Raw genomic sequence first — 20,695 nt, 5'->3', positions numbered from 1 at the left:
CCTTCCGTAAAACGCTCAAGTTGTTTTTTCGTTCCACAGCCTCCGACAAAAATATGTTCATCTCATTTATTAATCAAGACGTTAAATAAATCACTGGCATTAAAAGCATATTGCGTCTCCCAAACCGTTCCTGCTGAATTGGACATCATCGTTTCCCCTATTATTTATTACATTAAGTTTAAACTTGCTTAGCATCTTCCTCGTGAAAAAAAGAATCTAATAAATGACTGACTTGGGTTAATATGACATTGTCCCCAATAACATACACATCGTGTTGCCCACGCAACATGAAAGAGGGATATTTCGATCCAGAAAGACGCTTTCGTTTCATCCTGGTTCTCCTGTTTATCTGCTGCCTGCAAGGCTCTCCCTCTATTTCGGGGGAGCGATTATGGTCCGTCACTCCAGCAAGCCCTCGCTACTCCCATGATCCACTGCAGGCCCTCGCTGTCTGCAGGCGTTTGATCCTGACAGCCAGTTAATCACCTGATTAAACTAATCGCCATCCTAATTGGGCCAGTTTAGCGCCCCTCTCCGGTACGCCGGGCATGGGGGAGACGCGGGTGAGAGAGATCGGGAGTCGAGCCGAAAACCAAAAAAATCCCATCATCCCCTTGGCATTTTGGGGCATGTGAGCATCGTGGACTTGGGGGACCACTGGTTGGGCGCCACGCTTTTGAACCGGTGACTCACCGGTGAAGCTGAATGAGCGCTTGGGAAAATGAACATCCCTTTGCTTGTGTTTCTGAAGGCCAGCTAGCGAGACCTGAACATCCTTTAACGGCGCCGAGGTGAAGACGGGCTTTTAAGCCGAACTTCTGGCTCACTGGGGAGCCCTGCTGTAGTACCCTTGAGTAAGGCACTTACCCTGGATTGCTCTAGTAAAAATACCCTGCTGGATACATGTACCAAATGCGGTAAGTGGCTTTGGAGAACAGTGTCGACCAAGCCAAGGGAATAATAACATCTTAATGTACAAGTTGGAAAATACGGATGGATCAATTAATCTGCTCTTAGGCTGCAGTTGTGGGATTATTCTAAGAGCAAAACTCCCGCCTTTTAATCTGATGGGCAATTTCCCACGTTATTGTGCGAAAGGCCCGGCGACTGCATTCCTCCATTCAGTCCCCTCTACTTCTAATTTATTTTCCTTTCTCCTCACTCCCGGCGAGCTGTTCGGCGTGTGGCGTTGAGCAGATTTTTGGCTGCCGTGTGAAAAGGGTTGCCGAGACGGAGGCCTCAGAAGGAGGCAGGCGACGGGGGACCCAAGTAAGCCGCCTGCCGCTATTCAGCTCATTTCCACGGGCCGCAGGAGGACGTCGTTAGCTGTCACGTCCACGCCCGCAACTCAACCGACAATACCCGACTCTGCTCCAGCGCCTGATTAACCGCTCACCCTTTAAAAGAACCTCCTCGGCCTCCATACCTTTGCGGAATCTCGTCAGGGACAACCGCCCTTCCTTGCGACTCCTCGCTCATACCCATCTCCAGTTCTCAGTTGACATTCTCCAGTTTTGACCCCTTGCTTTGTTTCTCGACCACGTCCGCGGATCTTCGTTTCAACTCCGATCGCCATTCGACCGACCCTTCGCTTTGTCTCCTGACCTCGCCCATGGATTCCCGCTCTGACCCCGACCGCCGATCGACCAACCCTCCGCCTGTCCCCTATACCGAGAACTTGCCCGATCCTCTGCCTCCAGACGAACGACTCCGCACTTGGGTCTCCGTCCCGGTTCTCTCGGCCTGCCGTGACATCAGCTCTTTGGGAACTCTTAGCGCGCCCTTTGTTTCCCGATTCCTTTAACTTGACTGCATTTTCAATTTACTCATATCTGCGCTTTCGAAAACGTGCACTAATTATGCTTTCGCGACTCCACGTAAACGGACTGCTTTGCTCCTTCAAAGCGCGGCGACGTATTTAGCCGCCCTTCTCACAGCGCAATCCTTCTTCATTTCCCGAGTATCATTTCTTTCATCTGATATTACGTTTTTGTACCGGCACAGACATAAATTACAGTACCACGCTGAGCTGGCATGAATAAACACCTTTTGTGTATAGAATTGAGCCAAGACACAAAGTGGTGTCGGCATGTACAGTACGGGGCTCTGCATAAATTCTCTGTAATGACCTTAAGGGTTTTCTCCTCACCGTTTTGAAATGTTTAGAGCTTCATTTCACAACAGACACAATTCCAAGTAATTGCAATGATCGGAATCATTTGGCCCAAACTGGAGTTGGAAGCTGCCACGATATGAAAAGGAGACGGAGCCATTGCTGCGATTGTGCCGTCCGCTGGCGATCAGCGTCTTACACGATGCCTGAACTTTCGCTCCCGTCTCGCCTGCCGTTCGCACCCTTCCGCCTCATAGCGAATGGCAGGCGGGTGAAGAGCAAGTCTCAAATCCCAAACCCGATAAGATGTAGCAGCCAGTTAGCGTTGCAGCAGCGGAACTTTAAAGAACCGATCATCAGCCTTCATCTCAGCTCCACATCATCCGCGGAAGCCGGCTCGCCCCGAGCGCGCGACCAGCACGCCTCTCACGCTGCCGCTTCATTGCACCGGTTCCTGGTCAGAAACCCAGGTCAAAAGCGGCTTACCTAGGTTCTGTAGATTTTTCTTCATTCGTCAGAAACTTTACTGTCGCGGGTCTGATTATGGACACAGTGACATGCTGTGTGTGCGTGTGCTCTCCATGCATCTCTGTGTGTAACTATGCCCCATCCACCTGTACCACGTTCCCATAGTACACAATCGTTTCTACATTTTTGTCTTCTGTGCTACACACCTATATGCCACCCTTGAATTTTATCTATCTATATAGTGGGCGCTTGTTTGATCGTCTTTTCACTCGTAGCGTGTTTTTCCTACTCGGTCACTTGTTCTGTCCTTCCATTTCCATCCCTGATATTACATCCCCCGGTACTGTGAATTGCACAATTGCATTGCATTGTCTTTGCACTGTTTGATTTTATTTCTTGCTGTTGGTAGTCTGGTGATGCAGTGGCGCAGCGGGTTTGAGTGGGTCTGCGGTTCAAGTCCCACTTGGGGTGCCCTGCAATGGACTGGCGTCCCGTCCTGGGTGTGTCCCCTCCCTATCCAGCCTTGTGCCCTGTGTTACAGGGTTAAGCTCCGGCTCCCTATGACCCTGTATGGGACAAGCGGTTTCAGACTGTGTGTGTGTGTGTGTGTGTGTGTGTGTGTGTTTGCAGTCCCCCACACACCCAATGTTCAGTACTTGAGGGTTAGGGTGACTATAAAGCTTCAAACTTGAATTCTGTGTGTATCTATATATTACTCATAATAATTACTAGTTTTTTTCCATTCATAATCGATATCTGTGCACGGTTTTGCAGTTCTCTGATTTCTTTTAATTTAATTTGATTTGTGTTTCGGCCGCATGGATCTCCGCTCCATCCACTTGCGTGCAGGTCTGTTCTGCGTCTAGCCGTCGTCTGTATCTATTCTCAGTCCACCTCCGAAAGGGAGCGCGCACATCACACGCTCCTTTGTCTGATTCTGACGGACAGGAAGTATCAACTCGAGGAAGTCTAAAAAAAAATACGTTCGAAAACGGCAGTCACTATTTCTGGAATCTATAAAGCCTGAATGACAAAGCAGGGATCAGTAGGCTGAGGGAAGGGAGGGAGGTAGGATGAGTCAGTGGGCCTTTGCGGAACATCTTGTATGTCTGTCTGGAAACCACAGAGCCCTCAGGGTAGGACAGTACAGTACGGATGTAAAAATGTCATTAAACCCACCTTGGGCCACTGCGCCCCAAATAGTAAGGAGTTAAGCACCTCCCACCGTAAAGCTCCTCAGCCAATCCGCACTGTAATCAAATGTCTCGGAATATTTAAGTTGTCGTAAATGTTAAGGGTTTCAAAGTCTTTTGTGGTAGAGCAAAGTACACACACACACACACACACACACACACACAACATCTGAAACCGCTTGTCCCATACAGGGTCACGGGGAGCCGGAGCCTAACCCAGCAACACAGGGCGTAAGGCCGGAGGGGGAGGGGGGACACCCAGGACGGGACACCGATCCACCGCAAGGCACCCCAAGCGGGACTCGAACCCCAGACCCACCAGAGAGCAGGACCCGGTCCGACCCGCCGCGCCGCTGCGCTCCCCTACTGAGCGAAGTATCATTTGTTTAAACGAAATAAGAGTCAACAACTCTCGACCGTATGGATGAACAAACGTCTAAGAGAAAGACTCAGCGACACCACCGTGTGGGGTTAGCGCTCCGAAAACAAAAAAAATGTGCCATTCTCCGTGTCCTTCGGTCTCTCTTTACGTGTCACGTATTCCGTGTTCTTGATTCGGTACCTCGCAGACGATCAAAGTCACACTGAGCCCCTGCAGCAAAGGGCAGGAGGTGCAGGAAGCTCATCGGGGCTGAGGGAAAGCGAGGCGGGTGTTAAATGTTCCCCTGCTTTTACTATGCGAGTCTAACCCCTGCTCTCGCAACGGGCTGTGTAAACTTCTCCACGGTGCCTTAATGAGGTCACGCCGTTCCATCATCTCAGAGGCGTTGCTTCCTGCCTTCAGGAATACATCACCATGAGACCAGTTGGCTGCAGTCTCCTTTTCTTTTCTCTTTTTTTCTGCAGTAAGGATGTTGTTACCAGTTCCACTTAACATCTTACTATTGTACCGCTGTATGCTTACTGAGCTCATCTACGGTAAGCACCTCACCGAAGGGTATCATAGCAGCGCCTGTCTTTTTAGCACGCAGCCCTTTGATCAGAGACCCAGACGACTAATCGCAGTCGTACTAGTCGCCGCCACTGTGTCACTGTGTCACTCGCAACGAGGCTGTGGGGCTGCTAAGCCGTGACCCTTTCGCTGATCCTTTTCCCCTCATGCGCCAGCTGTCATTGTGGCGAGTGACGTAGCCGCGCACGTACCACGATCAGCTTTAAGTGATGTAATTACAGCTTCGGTAGATGCAATTCTGTGTCGTTTTGCAGAGCAACCTTTCTAGGAGTCTGCATCACAGTGCTCATTTCTGGTAGCGCAAAAAGTGCTAAGAGTAGCGCGGCGTGCATCAAGCGGCGCTCAAAGTGAGGCATGGTTAAAAATTTGTGTGGGGGAGGATGCAGATGACAACACAGCAGAGATATAGATATAGATGTAGATACAGCTATAGGTATATAGATATAGATATAGATATAGAGTTCATTGGAAGTCACTATGGAGAAAAGCTAAATAAATAAATGGAAAATTTAAATGTAGATATCAAATCTTCCAAGACTGATAGAGAAGAAGTAAACTTGTGAGGGTCTAAGTTCATCTGGGCTGCCCCCCCCCCCATTCTGGTCATGCTAATATTGGAAGATGTGACTAGTGACGGTTACAATTCCTGATATGTTATTAACTTTAGGTGATGTAATTACGATTACAATAGATGTAACTAGCATTAACTTTAGGTGACGTAATTGGTACAGGAGATATGGTTAGAGTTCACTTTAAGATGCATTACTACAGATTGGTTCACATCAGATTAACATAAAGATTGACAGATGGATATTAGAGAAAATCAGGCTGGAACCCTCATCAAAAACACTGATGATGGCACTGAGGTTATCGTACTCTGGGTATGTGGTGTCAAGGCCGGTTTCTCTCAAAAAGGCAGTAACTCCTGGGGAAGTTGCAGGAAAATGAAGAAGAAGATGATCAGCAGTTTGGAGTTGAGTTGGACTCAATCGCAGCGAAAATAGACACAGCCCTTTAAACTCTAAGGACTCAAGTGTTAGAGCAGAATTCTCCGGAGTCATCTTCTTCTAATGGTTTCCCAGAGACGACATTGACTCAGCAGCACTTAACAATTGGAGATACAGGAAACGTGCTTAGAATTCTCATCTCCCTCATAGATGCCCTCAGTTTGGCAAAGTGAAGGGTGTTCTCCCCATGGGATGGCAACACATTCCCCTTGCACTTTTTTTTCCAGTGAAGGGCTTGATCACACACAAAGACTGCCATTCGATGGTCGTGAAGTCCATACCTTTGTTGCCAGCAGGAGGCCACCGCCAAATGGGACTTGAATGACTCCTGCAGTCACTCAAAACTCATAATAGATGCGGTACGTGTTGTGAAGCGTGGAACAGAAATAGAGTGGAAGAGGCAGCAGTGTATATTCCGACTTGTCCTCATTTGTACAACGCTGTCATCAATATTTGGGCGTTCGCCTACGGTGCCCAGTCTGGTGGCTGCTGATCTTCTGTAGAACCCAGTCCAGCGGTGTGGCCTGCACTGTCATGCTGTCTTTCATCAGTGCCTTGGCTTAAGGGAGATAACTGGCGACTCTTACCGGCACTAGCTAATAAACTGATAATTGAATGGCGACCATGCGGTTTTGCTCGCTGGGCTCCGCCGTTTTCTGGCACCGCGAGGCGCGAGGTCTGATGAGCACCGCTAGGACCAGGAGATAATCCTAGGCGCGGCGTTAATCTTCCTGCCGTCTTAATCTTTTGTGAAGTTTAAATCCCTTGCAAGGTGTTAATTTCGCAAGGAGTTTAAAGTAAATCTTGCAAGAAGTGGTACGTTAATATTATATATACAGAACAAGTCTTCATTAATTTCACTTATTTTTTCCTCTCTTATCCTGTGAGGTGATTGATTCTTAAGAGCAGTATTATTATAAGACAAGCTGCATTATCTTAGTTGATGGCACTGATTTTGAAATTGGAACCCTTTTAGCTATACAATCCCAATAGACTATGGAGAGGTGCACGTGTGGCTGACTACATTTATTTAATGTTATCGCCCAGCAAGCCATAAATAATGAACAAGTCCTTAGCTAATGTGCCCTTTGTGTTTGCATACAACGAGACACACAGAGCCCTGCTCTACCATAGCATCGTGTGTGAAAGGAGCATCGGACAATTAATGAGCGACTCTGAGCAACAGGACCCCAGGGAGCAGTGCTGCGGTCATTTATGGTCATTTATTACCTTCAGACCAGAGGCAGCGGAACCGTCCACAGACATCCCATGGACTTTTCTCATTATGCAAATGCAGGCAGAGGTCTCACAAAGAGCCGAGACAAAAGAGGGCTTGGTTCATGGGAGTGTGATGGCAGAAATAGATTTTGGAGGGAGGAGGAGAAATGATAGCACTGGTAAGAGGTGTATTTACGGTTGAACGCGAGCTGAGCCCTTGCGCAGTTGCAGCAGCTGTCAGGATGATTTGGATAAAGGGCTCGATGTGGCTGCTCTTTCACAGCACGGAGCTCCAGGTTTAGCGGCCAGTACTCGGACGCCCTTAACGGTGCTTTGCGACCAGCCACAACGATAAGCCATAAAGATAAGCCAGGAAGACGTACCACACAAACACCAGATTCCCTCCATCTACACTGGAGATCCAAATATATCCACTAAAACGTCTTTTTCTTTCTAAATTTCTGTAAGCCGTGTGATTCCGCCCATGATCGTGTCCCATATTTATTGTTCAATACCGGAGAAATAGTGGAGAAATCAACGTGTGCAAAGACTGCCAATTATGAACTAAATTAAGTTAAGATCGCTAAACCAATCCACAATTAATCCTTAACTAATTCCTCTTGCCTCATTATCGGACTTGAGACAGCTCCCCAAAAGAAGCTATCAAGGGCTCAAGAGCTGAGGCTCAATTTGGTTTTATGGTTTTATGTTTAAAGTGCTCTGTGGGCAGCGATGAAGCTGACTAATCTGTAGATTCCAAATCTGCTCGTTCTCTTCAGCCATTGCCTCCATCCTTCAGAAATGACCGGTGTGGGGTTTCGGGGCTCCGTACACAACATCCTTTCTGTCAAAGGGTGACAAATAATCCACAAATAGTTCCGGACGTACTTCTGAACATTTGCTTTGGCTAAAGTAACCAGTGATGTTATGTGTCGACATAGAGCGAGTTGATGAGTTGAGCGAGTTGACATCATACTTATGGGACGTTTGAGAAACACATGATGGACTTGGGCTCCACAGTAATAACTAATGTCATAACAATTTATAAAGTCGTGATGTTTTCAGAAGAGGTTTAGCTCGATGTCAATAAAGGACACTCATAGGCTCTGGCTCGACCGCACCGGGTCCCCAAGATGGACGGTTGCACCTGGCAACACCTTGTTAATGAGACAAGAGGCACAAGGTGCAGCCAAATTCCAAGTATCCATCAGCCGGTTTGAGACTGTAGAAATTTGGAGTTTGGGAGCAAGAAGGGAAGGTTTTTTTGTGATCGAACGTCTCGGAATGTATCCTCCCCTTTCTGGGCTGAAGAATCGGTGCGTCTTAAGGGTTATCGTTAAATCTGCTCTCCTGTGCTCACTTTTGCTGTGTTGGGATTTTTCTGACTGTTGCATCGTTTGCTGTATGACATCGTTACGGGTGGAGAGAATAAAAAACGGCCACCCACCAGCGACCCCTGTCCGGTCGCTCCCTGAAGCAGACACACCTTGCTTTGCCACACACACATTTTAAAGGTGTGCTTTTCTTCAGATAAATAGTGCTCAACATACTCTCAGACATCAGATCTGGAAATGTCCTCTCCGGTAAGAACTGGTGAGCCCAAGACATTGACAGCTGTGTGATTTACCCCGACGCCCCGCGTTTCCTTTCATATTAATCCTGTCGGGGCTAAGAATGTCTTCCTGCCTGCCTTAGACTGAATATGATAAGCAGGAAATTCAGGCAACTCGGAGTCAGCGCACAGGAGGAGGTGTGTTCGCACCCGAGTCGCCCTGACTGCCATGCTTCAAGGGGGAGGTTTAAGAACAGGGTAATGGGCTATGATTGAATTATGAGGAAAAGGGGTTAAATTAAATAAAAATATTTTCTAACAAAGCTAGCAGTTACATTGCTAGGTTTTGGTAATGCAGTGATGAGTTCCACTCTTAGAGAATTACTCTAAGTGGAGCACACCGGCGGCCCGAACCCCCCCATCGGTCCAAACCAGCTGATACCGGACCAGCAAGAGCACCCCATCTTCCTCGAGATTTTGCCATGATATCAGTTTTACACAAGTGAACCTTGAAAGTACAGAAATGCCATCTTTCCGAGAGAGATCACGCGTCTCAGGATATTCTTCCTGAACTTTTGAGGTCTTCTTGCTGCAAACGCTGTTTGCGGTCTCGTTCTCGTTTTTTCAGCTCTTTTGCGCACGGCTGCGTTTTCTGGTAAAACTCCGTAACCAAAAGAGAAATTCTTCCTGTTGTGCTTTTTCTTTTTTTCTTTCTTTTTTTTTTTTTTTGTGGATGCATCTTTAGGAAGTCATAGAAAAAAATAACCCTCTATACTACACACACACACATTCCTGAACCGCTTGTCCCCTATGGGATCGCAGGGAAACGGAGCCTAAACCGGCAACTCAGGGCATAAGGCCGGAGGGGACACACCCAGGACGGGACACCAGTCCATTGCAAGGCACCCCAAGCAGGACTTGAACCCCAGACCCACCGGAGAGCAGGACCCAGCCAAACCCACTGCGCCACCACTGTCCCCTTGCGTATAACGGGATGCAATGCTAAATGTTACACCTGCTCTGAGCCAGGGTGGCTGCTGTGGTGCAAGTTTGAAACCACGGAAGATGCCAGTTTATGGCGAACATGAAATCTGATCTGCTTGTGTTTCCCAGGTGGATGGACAGAGTATCACTGTCGCCCGCTGTGTCATACCCCATTGGGAGAACAAAGAGCTGTGGTAACCCAGTGTAAAATACCGAGGGCCTGACAGTGGGAGGTTTACCGTACACTCCTTACTGCCCTGCCACGGTGCAGATCGGGGGTGAAAGGGCACAAAATAAACTCCCGTTACAAACCTCTAACGTAGACCTTTCGCTGTGTTATCTGTACAACCTGCCATAATTGCCCCCCCTGCCCCCGCAGTTCATGAGCCCTCAACAGATTGTCTTCACAACCATTGAAATGTCATCCCAGTTTAATATAAAGTCTTAATCCCTCAGTCACATTCAGATTTTCCCCCATTTGCTGCCTTGTAATCTACGGTTTTAAAACACCCTCCCTCTTCCTCAGTCTTCTCTCTCTCGCTCACACACACACACTCGATCACACAAACACGCAGATGAAAACACATTTTCCCTTGACCCTCAGCTGTTTGTGACAGTCACAGAACCACCGAAGTGCCCCGATCTCCTATCCTTTCTTGGGTCTCTGCGGGGTCGCCCCCCAGCCCCGCTCACCTGGAGCTGTTCATGTCGTTCTGCCCACCACGGCTCTTCTCCAGGCCCAGCTTGGTGAAGATGCCGACCAGCACCATGACAGCCACCACGCCGCAGATGATGTAAACAATCATGTGGGTCCTGTCACGTTCGTGCTGGTCCTGGAACTCAGTGACAGATGCCACCGGCCGGCCAGTGTTGGCCCAGATGGGCGTGTCATAATTGGAGCAGGACGTCTGGTCCAACCTGTGCTGCTTGAACTGGCAGCAGAAGCGGTAGAAGCAGGTGCCACAGCAGTAAAGGTAGATTCCGGCATTGCAGTTGAAAGGTGGGTCCCACTGGCCCATCACGTCATAGTAGCCACGGCAACGGCTACCTGTGGGTGGGACGGTCTCCTCCTCGAGTTCCCCTGTAGGCGTCGATAGGGTGACGTCCGGTGGCAGGGAGGGCTCTGCCGTCTGGTTGGCTGCCAGGAGGTCAACATCTGGCTGTTTGTCAGTCTGGGCCAGAGAGACCCTCCCCAGAAGTAAAGGGAGGAGCAGCCGCAACGTGACGGCTCCGCTGGCCATGCCTCCTTAATCCCAAAGCTACAGATGTACGAAGACTTGGAGAGAGCTGTTCTCCAGAAGAAAAGTCCAGTTTCAGCAGAAGAGCCAAAAGTTCACGATACGATCGGAGTCTACAGTGCGGAAAATTGTCGGATTCCACTCAGTTGAACCCTAAATTTGAAAAAGAATTCGTAGAAGAAAAAGACGAAGATCTGTTAACCCTGTGAGGGAACACGCAAGCTTTGAGCTGACCAGGACCATGTGTGGCAGAAGCCCAGCGGTTCCGCAGATCTTGACTTCAGCAGCGGGTTCGATTTTATCCTTCAGACCCAAAAGTCACCTCTGTCCCAAGGTGGCTGGAGAGCCCAATTTTGGGAGGTTGCCGCCTGAGCGCAATTCGGAATCTCGGTGATGGCTTTCCTACAGTTTTTATAACGGCTTTGTAATTTTTCCGGCGTTTTCCTTTGTTCACATAATGGGAACGATTTAATGCCCACTTGGTTTTATGCACGCCTTCTCTGCCAGCCCTTCCCTCGAAACCAGTTTCGCGCGCTGAGGGCCTCCTTTCGCTTCCTCTGGCCGGGTTGCAGGAGCTGGCAGGACTTCTGAAAGGATGAAATTCGAAATCCCACAATGAAGCACAATCCAGCGCTGGCCTGCTATGTCAGCGCTTCATCTCAGCGCTGGGACGCCCGATGCCAAAGCTGAGAGCAACAGTTCCGGATCCAGAAGGAGATGGCCTGTTCGTAGTCTCTCCGGGGGGGAGCCGTGTCGCGCTGCCGGGGTTCTTGGGGCATGTGAAGCAGGAGGACCCTCAAAAGACACGCGTGTCCCAAGAAGTCTGCTCACAAAGGCTTTGAAGTGGAGATTCTCAGAAATTAATATTTTAGCTTTGGCCTCTACGTCTGTGTGTTCAGGTGTCAGTCCTGGGGGGATTTTTCGCTTTGATTTATGGTCACCACCCGATGACCTGCAGTCACTCGGTCCTCTTTGTGAACGTCCGTCCGCTTGTCTCTCTTGCACCCTCCTCTTCCCCAGCCCTAAGCCTCACTCCTCGAACCCAGGAAAGGGCAATCGCAGGGAAATATAAAGGCCCCTCTGTGTGCCCAGGTTAAACTCCAGAATCATCTCCCCGTCCGAGCAAAGTGCAGCGACACACTTTGCCCGGAAAGACCAAAAGGAGAGCGAAAACAATCCCAGATTGCGGATGTAGCTGCGCTCGTGCTGTTGTATTCCTCACTCACGAGAGCCATCGATGCCAAGCATTATTTCCCATCTCAGACAAAAGCAGCTCCGCCGCGAAGAGATCCACATGAAGCGACTCGCATTCTTACGGCGCAGCATCTGCAAAGTGCCTTTTCCAAAGTCCAGTCCAGAGAGCGATGTGAGAACCACACATATGTCGATATGAATATAGCACACAGTATAGAGTATTACACTGTACGTAAATGTATTTGTGTGTTTTTTCCTTTGTGCTCGGTTTTTCCGCAGCCGCCAACTCGGGAGGAGACTGTGATTCGACCTGCTTTCCGTCCCTTCTGGTGCAGAAGTGTGTTCCTTCCCGCTCTTCTGCTCTGATCCCGATCTCGCGCTCTTCTGAGGCTGGCTCACTGTAAATAGGCAGCACCGAACACTGGTGTCTCACACGGGCTCCCGCTCCCCATCCCTCTCTCTCTCATCCCTCACTGTAACTCTCTCCCTCGCTCCCTTCCTTCCATGAACGAATGAGCGCACCTCGTGCATCCAGACCCTTCCTCTCGCCCTACCCCTTGGCACCGATACAGCCTCCTTCTACCTGTGTTTGCCCTTCCCTCCCTCTCTCCTAGCTCTCTTTCTGCTTCTGGCTCGGTGTGTGTCCTGCGGTCCTGGTTTTTCCACATCCACAGCGTCTCTCCTGGTCCTTTGTTTCTCCGCGCTGCCGTCCCCGTCCTGCCTTCCCGCTCTTTCTCTTTGTCTCTCTCCCCAGCCGGCTTGCCTCTCTCTCTGCTTCTAAGCCCCATCAGCTCAACAGATGAGTGTGGCTACAGTAGAGGGTGGGGGCGGGCAGCGTGGCACGCTTGTGTGTGTGGGGGGTCACACAGCTTCCTGCATGTTGGTGTCAGCCTGCATCTGCTTGCAGGAGCTGGTTTGTGGGACGGAGACTAAAGGTTAAGACACCGAGCGTCCCATGCAGGCATCAAGCGCATTAGGGCATCGTTCGATTTTTATTTACTGCCGTGGATTACGGGTGCAGTGAAACAGAGAAGAAGGTGGCCAAGAAGAAGGTGCTCGGAAGGGAAAGTTCGCGGGAAAGGTGAAGAAAGACAGGGGGGGACGGGCGAAGGTGTACGGAAGATCTGCCGAGGATGCGAGCGGGAAGAGAGGTGAAGGTGAGGTGGAACCCGTAGGCGCCCCCCGGGGACCAGAGCGGAACGGGGCAAAGCGAGGGATCGGCCTCAGAAGACAGGGCGCGGAGCGGTACATGTTGTGCATTTTGAAGAGCGGCCCGATTTAGCGTTCAACACTATCTGGAATTTGTAAATGAATTGCCTCTGGGCCCCAGATTAGCAGATGAATGTGCCCTCTCGTCGGCTCCGGCTGCACGCCTCTGAGGATGCTGCTAAATGATTTATTCCGTTTCTTAATCATCCACTTTACACTCCCTTTGAATATTCATTTTAGCTCGTTTTTTTCCCCCTCGGTTTTTTCTCCCAGCCAAAGATTGCACCGGCTGAGCTCGAATCCCTTAGCCTGCGCTCGCTCCTTACTTGCCCACACCCTGACCCTCTAATTGCTCTTTTTTCTCCAACTTGCTGACAGTCGTATCTAGCCGCATGACTTATAGGAGCAATTCAGGTTAAAAACCTTTCTGGTGCACCATTCACCCCTCCTGGGACTCAAACCAGCAATCTTCAGGTTACCAGCGAATCCGTTCTAGCGCTAAGCTGCCTGCAGCCATCCCCGAGCACAGAACAGTTCTCCACGTGCATGACGGTGCTGAGCGAGTGCTGAGCGAAGCCAAACCCACACGGCGGCGAAAACGCGGTAAATTGCGGGGAGGCTCCCTCGGTTTCGAATTGCATTGTTTCACATCTTTTTTCTCGGTTTCAGCCAGGTACTCTGTTCTTCCATACGCAACAGGCACTGCGATGTGTGTTTTATGAGCTAGTCCTTCCTTTTCGCTCAAGGGCCTGCAGGTCACCTTGCGCGAGATATCCGACTCAGAAGAGAACTGTTCACCCATTTCACCCACAGCCCTGTAGACGCCCAGCTCGCAGCAGGAGCGGCTGTGAGCCACAGGGGGCAGCAGGTTTGAGTCCCGCCTCCTGCTGCAACACCCCTGGTCAAGGCTCTTACGTTAAGCTGCACCAGTGAAAATGACCCAACTGTATTAATGGGTAAAACATTATAAATAGCTTAGAACTGTTAAGCCCCCAGACAGACAGAGCTGCGCTGAAGGTTCTGTGCTTTGATCCACGGCATCCGAAGAAAACAATCACAGTCCAGTCGATCTCCGCAAAGCGGGGTGGGGGCTTGGAAAGCAGCCGGGAGGGAGAAAGGAGGACGAAGAGAGGAAGACGCACGCCGTCGCCGGGAGGAGACAGTCGGCGCACACAGGTGTGCAAAACATAGTATTATGTGTCATCTAGACATGACAGGTGCGGAGTCCCACACACATCGGAAGGTGGGAGCCATAAAAACAGAAAGGGCCTGATAGCTCCATATACAAGTTTCCTGGAGGAACAACTTTCCGTTTATCTGTGTGAAAAATTGGCACAGCTTTAAAAAAACTAGGGTTCACAACCAAAAGGTTGTCACTTCAAGTCCCACATACAAAGGGACTTGAACCAACAACCTTTCGGTTGCAAAACCTTGCCTTGCCTTGACTCTGGTGCCCAGATTGCTCCAGTTATGTATCTACCTGTTTTTCTTGCTGAATCTCATTTTATCCGGGTCAGAAATGGATGCTCGAACCCCTTTCTATTAGAGCCACCGTCCCCAAAGCCAGTCCCACTGCATCATGGGGTAAAAATGAATACTGAGCACAGCAGCAAAAACAGGATCAGTAACAATGCACCTGCTGCTAGAAAACAATTTTGTGTAACTTGTTTCAAATGAGTTCGGAAAGCAGCTTGGGGTTTGAAGGACGTTGACCGGTACGTCATGCCTGGGGCCGTGCGCACGTCTCGAGCACCCGCGGGTGCTGTGTCAGCGAACCCGGAGACCACAGGGGCATCTTCGCCGTCTCGAGCCCGCGGCTCAGTCTGACTTTCACCGCTTGCCGGTTTGGACCTGAGCAGGCCAGATGCCTGGGCTAAATAAACAGTGCGGAACCAGTGTCCTACTGGCAAACGTTTGGAAAAGCGCCAGGTAATCCCGAATGACACGGGAGCGACTCTCCTTGCAGCGGCACAGCGCGGCTTGAAGAACACCCTCATTTATTTCCACCGCATGAACATGTAGCATCGAGAGTCCAGTAAATGGCATTGTGGGTAATGGGAGAGTCCAGTGCCTGCGTCCGCAGAAGGTCGAACGGAGCGGTGACGCTCGTCGTTTTCACTCATGTCCAAGCGGTCATTCGGAACAGTGCGGCGACTGTGCCCTCGTGAGACGTTTGACCTTTTTCCTGTGTCGAATCCCATTCCGGTGCTTTTCAGCGTTCGCATTCGGCGCACGGCACTTAGTGCCGCCGAATTAATGCCGTTGAGGTATAGCTGTGCAGCAACAGCCCGTCTTCGAGATTCATGAAAAAGTGGCGCTGTGCCTTTTTGTTGGGGGTCGCTTTCCCTGCGCAGTAATACACTTAAGCTGTTTCTCAGCAGAATTTTATATTTAAAAAAATTATTCGCTTTTCATTCCATGTAAAAATCCTGCTAAAACGTCTTCTCATTGAATACTTTATGAAACGCGTGTTTCTACTGCGTATCTTACCAACATTTATTAGACGGGGTTGGTGTTTTAGGATTTTAGATGAGTGTCATTTCGCCGATAGTAGTATTGATTGCTTACTTGCTCACTGAGCCATTATTTATTAGTTGCAGTGTTATGATTTTACTGTGTGGCTCAGACTTTTGCCCAAAACATCTTGTTACATCACCTGTTTAGACAGCTGGATATTGTACGAGAGCAGCTCAAGTTACGCGCCTTGTGCAAAGGCTCTATGCCAGTAGGTGGCTTAGTGGTAAAGGTATCGCCTTGCAATCAAAGGACCAGGTTTAAAATCTCAAACTCCTGCCGCAGTAGCCTTGAGAAAGGGACTTACCCTGGATTTTAGCAACACTTTTCTCCATTTCCACTGTAAATTTTACTGTATCGATTCAGAGTAAGCAACCAGATCAGTGGTACTACAGCAGGAGGTGGGACTTTAACCTGGGTCTTTACGTGCACGTCTAACCACTATGTCCCTATGGATTGAAATGAACTGATTCAGTAAGAATATCCCACTGTATCGGCGGGCAAATTATAAATTATTTCAGGAAACTTAGTACACAAAAATCACGGTGTTAGTTGCTTTGGATAAAAATATCAGCTAAATGTATGAATGTCAATGTGTTAAAAAGGGTATGAACCAACAACCTTCAAGTCCCAGCCCCTTTTCGTTAAGCACTATGTTTCAATCTTTTTAAAGCAGGGTGACAGTGCTGGTGGAGCAAGCAGTTTATAAAGCGGTGTTGTTACCTACTCAGCGGCATCTTTCTTCTCAATCGTACTTGCAAAGACATATCTTGTTAGTGCACCGCTTTGCCGGAACAGTCCGATCGGCTACGGCCATCAGTCTGGTCATGAGTTCCTCTGGTCAATTACAGGGAAGGGCTCCCACTCAACTTTCTCAATTAACAATTTATTAGAACACCAGCACCAAGGAAATAATGCTCTCAGACCAAGAACTCCATTTCCTCTAGGACCTATGCTTGCAACCAGCCTTCCCAGCCTGCCTAGCACCCCCAGGCTCTTTTTTTCAACAGAGTGGGAAACATGGCCACCCGATCATTTCCCCCCGACGTGCTCCCAGTGGTTACACACGTTATTTACAGATTTCCCAGAATGCAACTATTTACACAAAACCAGTAACGCAGGTCGCTGCAGCATAATTTGTGTCCCAAAAAAGCTCAAAAGAATTAGGGTGAGAAATGTTTGTGATTAGAATTTGACAGCTAACTATTTTTTAAATTTTCAGTTTTTCTTTTTAAATGTTGCATTTATTACACGGTAGTTACTCGGGATACTAGTGGTGGAAGAGCAGAGAAGAACTCCAGTCAAACACCAGCAGGGTTAGTGTGTTGATTCCCCCCAAATACAAGGCTCCGCTAGTTTCTTAGCAGTCTGAAGGACTCGGGTTCAAATCCCTGCTCCTGCTGCAGTGCCCTTCATCAAGGTACTAACCCTACATTGATACGGTAAAAAAAAATTACCCAGCTTTATACATGCGTAAATCATTGTACGTTGCTTACATCTATTCGTCTAGCTGACACTTTCCCAAAGCAACTTGGAGTTGCCCTTTGGTACAACTGGGCAATTTTGCTGAAGCAACTCAGGGCAAGTACAGTACTCAGGGGTACCACAACTGAAGGTGCCATTTGACCCCACAACCTTTGTATCCAAAAGTTCCAACCACTGCGCTACCAGCATCTTCAGCTTCAAACCTAACGTTTTAAGCTGCCATGGAGAAACATGGTGTCTGAAAAAAACGATAATCACTGCACGTTGTGGCCAAGTTCAACAGGGCGCTCGTGGACCGCTCACACCTACGGGACAGCAACGCGTCTGGGTTCCGACGGGCGTTCGAAATGCTGTGTTCAGCTTTCCCGTTGCCATTTCACCTAGGACTACTCACCTTCCATTTGTTTTCACCTTCTCTATTGAGGCCCTCGTTGTAAACTCAGCGGGGGGCCTTTGGACGGCCCTGCTGTGTCAGGACGCTGGCAGAACAGTAGCTCCTCATACCGAGCAAAATGCTCCTATTGTGCTGTGTTTGGTTTCGCTTTGTGTTGTTGCCTCATTCACCTTGTGCTTCTTTGTTGTAGCCCGACTGCATCAGATCAGTGTTGTTTTTCCTTTCCTGGGTTGGAAGGGACTGGATTTTCGGCCAGTTGAAGCCGGGGGTTAAATCCTCCCGACCGGTCCTGACCATTCGCTCTAAATGTTGTACCTACAGCAGTCAAAACCAGCTGCAGAGTCAATAGCCTGTGGTAACACAGGTGTCGACGCAGTGAAGCTGCTGCTTTTGCTTAAAAGCTTGCGAAAGAAGCTGTTTTTGGGTCTAACATTCCTGCTGTGACCACACTCGAATATCTGCCTTGGAAGAAAGCAGTAGATGGTGCCGCAGTTAAAGAGCTGTACGTGAGATCCAAGATTCAGTTCAGTTTTTACATTTATGTTATTTCGTTTAGCAGACACTTTTCTCCAAAGTGACTTCCAACGAACTCCATGTAGTGTTATCAACCCACACACCTTATTCACCGTGGTGACTTACACTGCTAGATACACTACTTACACTGGGTCACTCATCCACCCATCAGTGGAACACACTCCCTCTGTCACTCACACACTATGGGTGGACCTGAACAGCATGTCTTTGGACTGTGGGAGGAAACCAGAGCACCCAAAGACTTATACTGCTAGATACACTACTTACAATGGTTCACTCAACAGCAATGTGTTACAATTCAGTTCAGTTAATTTTCATGGAGTGCTCTTCTCACGCACTGACAGATGCAAGAGCGAGGTATACAACTCAACAGTAAACACCTGGAGGGGTAAGTGAACAAACAGGCTCTAGAACAAGGTGATCTAGTGGTTAGTGTCATTATCCTCTACCGGAAGGTCCTGGGTTTGAATCCCACCTCTTGCTGTAGTACCCTCTAGCAAAGTATTTAATTAATTACTATTACTATAATTAATATTGTGAAAATGACCCTGCTGTATAAATGGGAAGGGGGCATGGTGGAACAGTGGGTTTGACCAGGTCCTGCTCTCCGGTGGGTCTGGGGTTCGAGTCCTGCTTGGGGTGCCTTGCAATAGACTGGCATCCCACCCTGGGTGTGTCCCCTCCCCCTCCAGCCTTACGCCCTGTGTTGCCGGGTTAGGCTCTGGCTCCCCGCAGCCCCATATGAGACAAGTGGCTTCAGATGGTGTGTGTGTATAAATTGGTAAATCACTGTAAGTGCCTAAGTGCACACATCAAATATTGTTAGTTGCTCCAGCAAAAAGGTATCAGATAAATGAAGAGATGTATATGAAGTATCAAGCTGAGCAAACAGTTGAGAAGTAAGCGAGCAGGTGTGTGAGCGGAGGGAAAAGGAGCGACAAGACCTAATATTGCTCGTGCCATTGTTTTCTGTCCTCCGTGGCTGTCGTGCTCTCTTCCGCGTAATGATGCTCCCCGGCGCCGTTCCAGTACACCTTTTTACCACTTACTCCTAATACAGAGCTCACAATGGGCGACTCAGGAGAGTGGGAACGCTGTTTGTTATGGATTTGTTATGGATATTTATTCTTGGCATTTTCCGCGCAGCCTTTTGTTCCCCAGCCTTCCTTAATACAGTCAGCGTTTCTGTTTATCGCATCAATCCCGGTCGCTCCGTCGTTCTCGCCCTCTCGCTTTCGCACCCGACTCGTTAGCGTTTTCCATCTGCATCATGTCATCTGTGTGATGCAGTGAGTCAGTCTTCATTTTCGTAATGGCGTACCCTCTCTTTCGCCTCCATCCTCCTCAGCCCCCAAACCCCACCCTCCATCCATCTATAATTGCCAGTAATAACTTTGTACAGGTCGGGGGTCGCGGAGGTCCGGATCCCACATTGGAAACAGAGTACAGTGCAGGGTAAACACCTGGATGGGCACAAATCCATCACAGGGTAATTACACACACCCATTCACTGACACTTTCACACACTGCAGGCAATTTAGAGTCACCCATTCACTTGAAGCATGTCTTTGGGCTGTATGAGGAAACCAGAGCACCTGGAAGAAACCCACACGAACACAGGGAGAGAGATGCAAACTCCGCACAGACTGTGCCGGATTTGAACGTGAACTCAGAGCCCCGGAGGCATGAGGCACGAGTGCTGCCCGCTGTACCACGGTGCAGCGTCCCAGTATAGTCGAGGGTCCAGTGTAGTCAGTGAGCATGTCCATCCCAACCCTGGACCAACCTTGGACACCACAGTTTAGAAACTGACTTTGTCATCGCTGTCACAAATGAGAGGCAGGAAAGGGCAATAAGAGAGAGGGAAAGATCGTTGCGTGAAACTTTATCCTGTTATGTTCGTGGCTTTTGCCCGATTGAAAAATGGCAGCATATTCTGGAGCCAAACCGCAGAGTCACTGCAAGGCTTATTTTTTCAGACTTTCCCCGAAAACTTTTATGGCCGCTTGCCGTTCCCATAATGCACCGGGGCCCCAACCACCCATAGCTTAGATCTGAAGACCCTCTTAGTTTATTCACTTAGTCTTACTATGTTCAGTTCCCTTTGGTTTTTATATGGAACATCTCGACATTCAGCACTGGATTAACTCATTCAAATAATTTAATTCAACTCTTTCAATATTAATTTTAAGTGTACTTTTTGATTTTTCTTAAAGTTCACAGCTTTTCCTTTTGTTTTCCTCCAGCATCCAACATTTCTTTGTCCCTCACCGTAGTGATAACCATTCATGTTAGAGTGGAAAAATCCATTTACATCTAGGAACAAATGCAAAGCCTTCAATTATTTTAATGAAATGTGTCTCAGGGGTGGGAGGAAAAGAATATGTCCTACCGAATTATAAATATGTCCTTCCACCCAACATGTACACAGATGGACCGCAAGTTTGAAGAAAGTGTTGCGGTTGCCAAATTACATCTTTTGTTTTCTTTCCCGTCATTTGCATAATTATGCAATTCTTTCCAAACAAAGATTGATTTGAAAGTCGTTCATGTCGCAGATCACGGAAAGCACGCGAAACACTCTCCTCTCCGTGCTGGCTGAAAGACGCAGAAACTCGGCGGCAACGAGACATCCGAACG

At 48.8% G+C, this 20,695-nt stretch overlaps 1 protein-coding gene across 1 annotated transcript in view; it reads right to left on the bottom strand.

Annotated features, from left to right (window-relative positions):
• Positions 1–10,929, bottom strand: part of LOC108938838 (protein shisa-9B-like) — a 29,224-nt gene extending 18,295 nt beyond the window's left edge. Inside the window, exon 1 of the mRNA XM_029246935.1 lies at positions 10,181–10,929. Coding sequence (XP_029102768.1) covers positions 10,181–10,728 — 548 coding nt within the window. The 5' untranslated portion in view covers positions 10,729–10,929. The remainder of the gene's footprint in view (positions 1–10,180) is intronic.
• Between the last annotated feature and the right edge of the window lie 9,766 nt (positions 10,930–20,695).

This window comes from Scleropages formosus, chromosome 20 (assembly GCF_900964775.1).
Source record: "Scleropages formosus chromosome 20, fSclFor1.1, whole genome shotgun sequence".
NCBI lineage: Eukaryota > Metazoa > Chordata > Actinopteri > Osteoglossiformes > Osteoglossidae > Scleropages > Scleropages formosus.
This window is presented reverse-complemented; position numbering and strand designations above follow the sequence as displayed.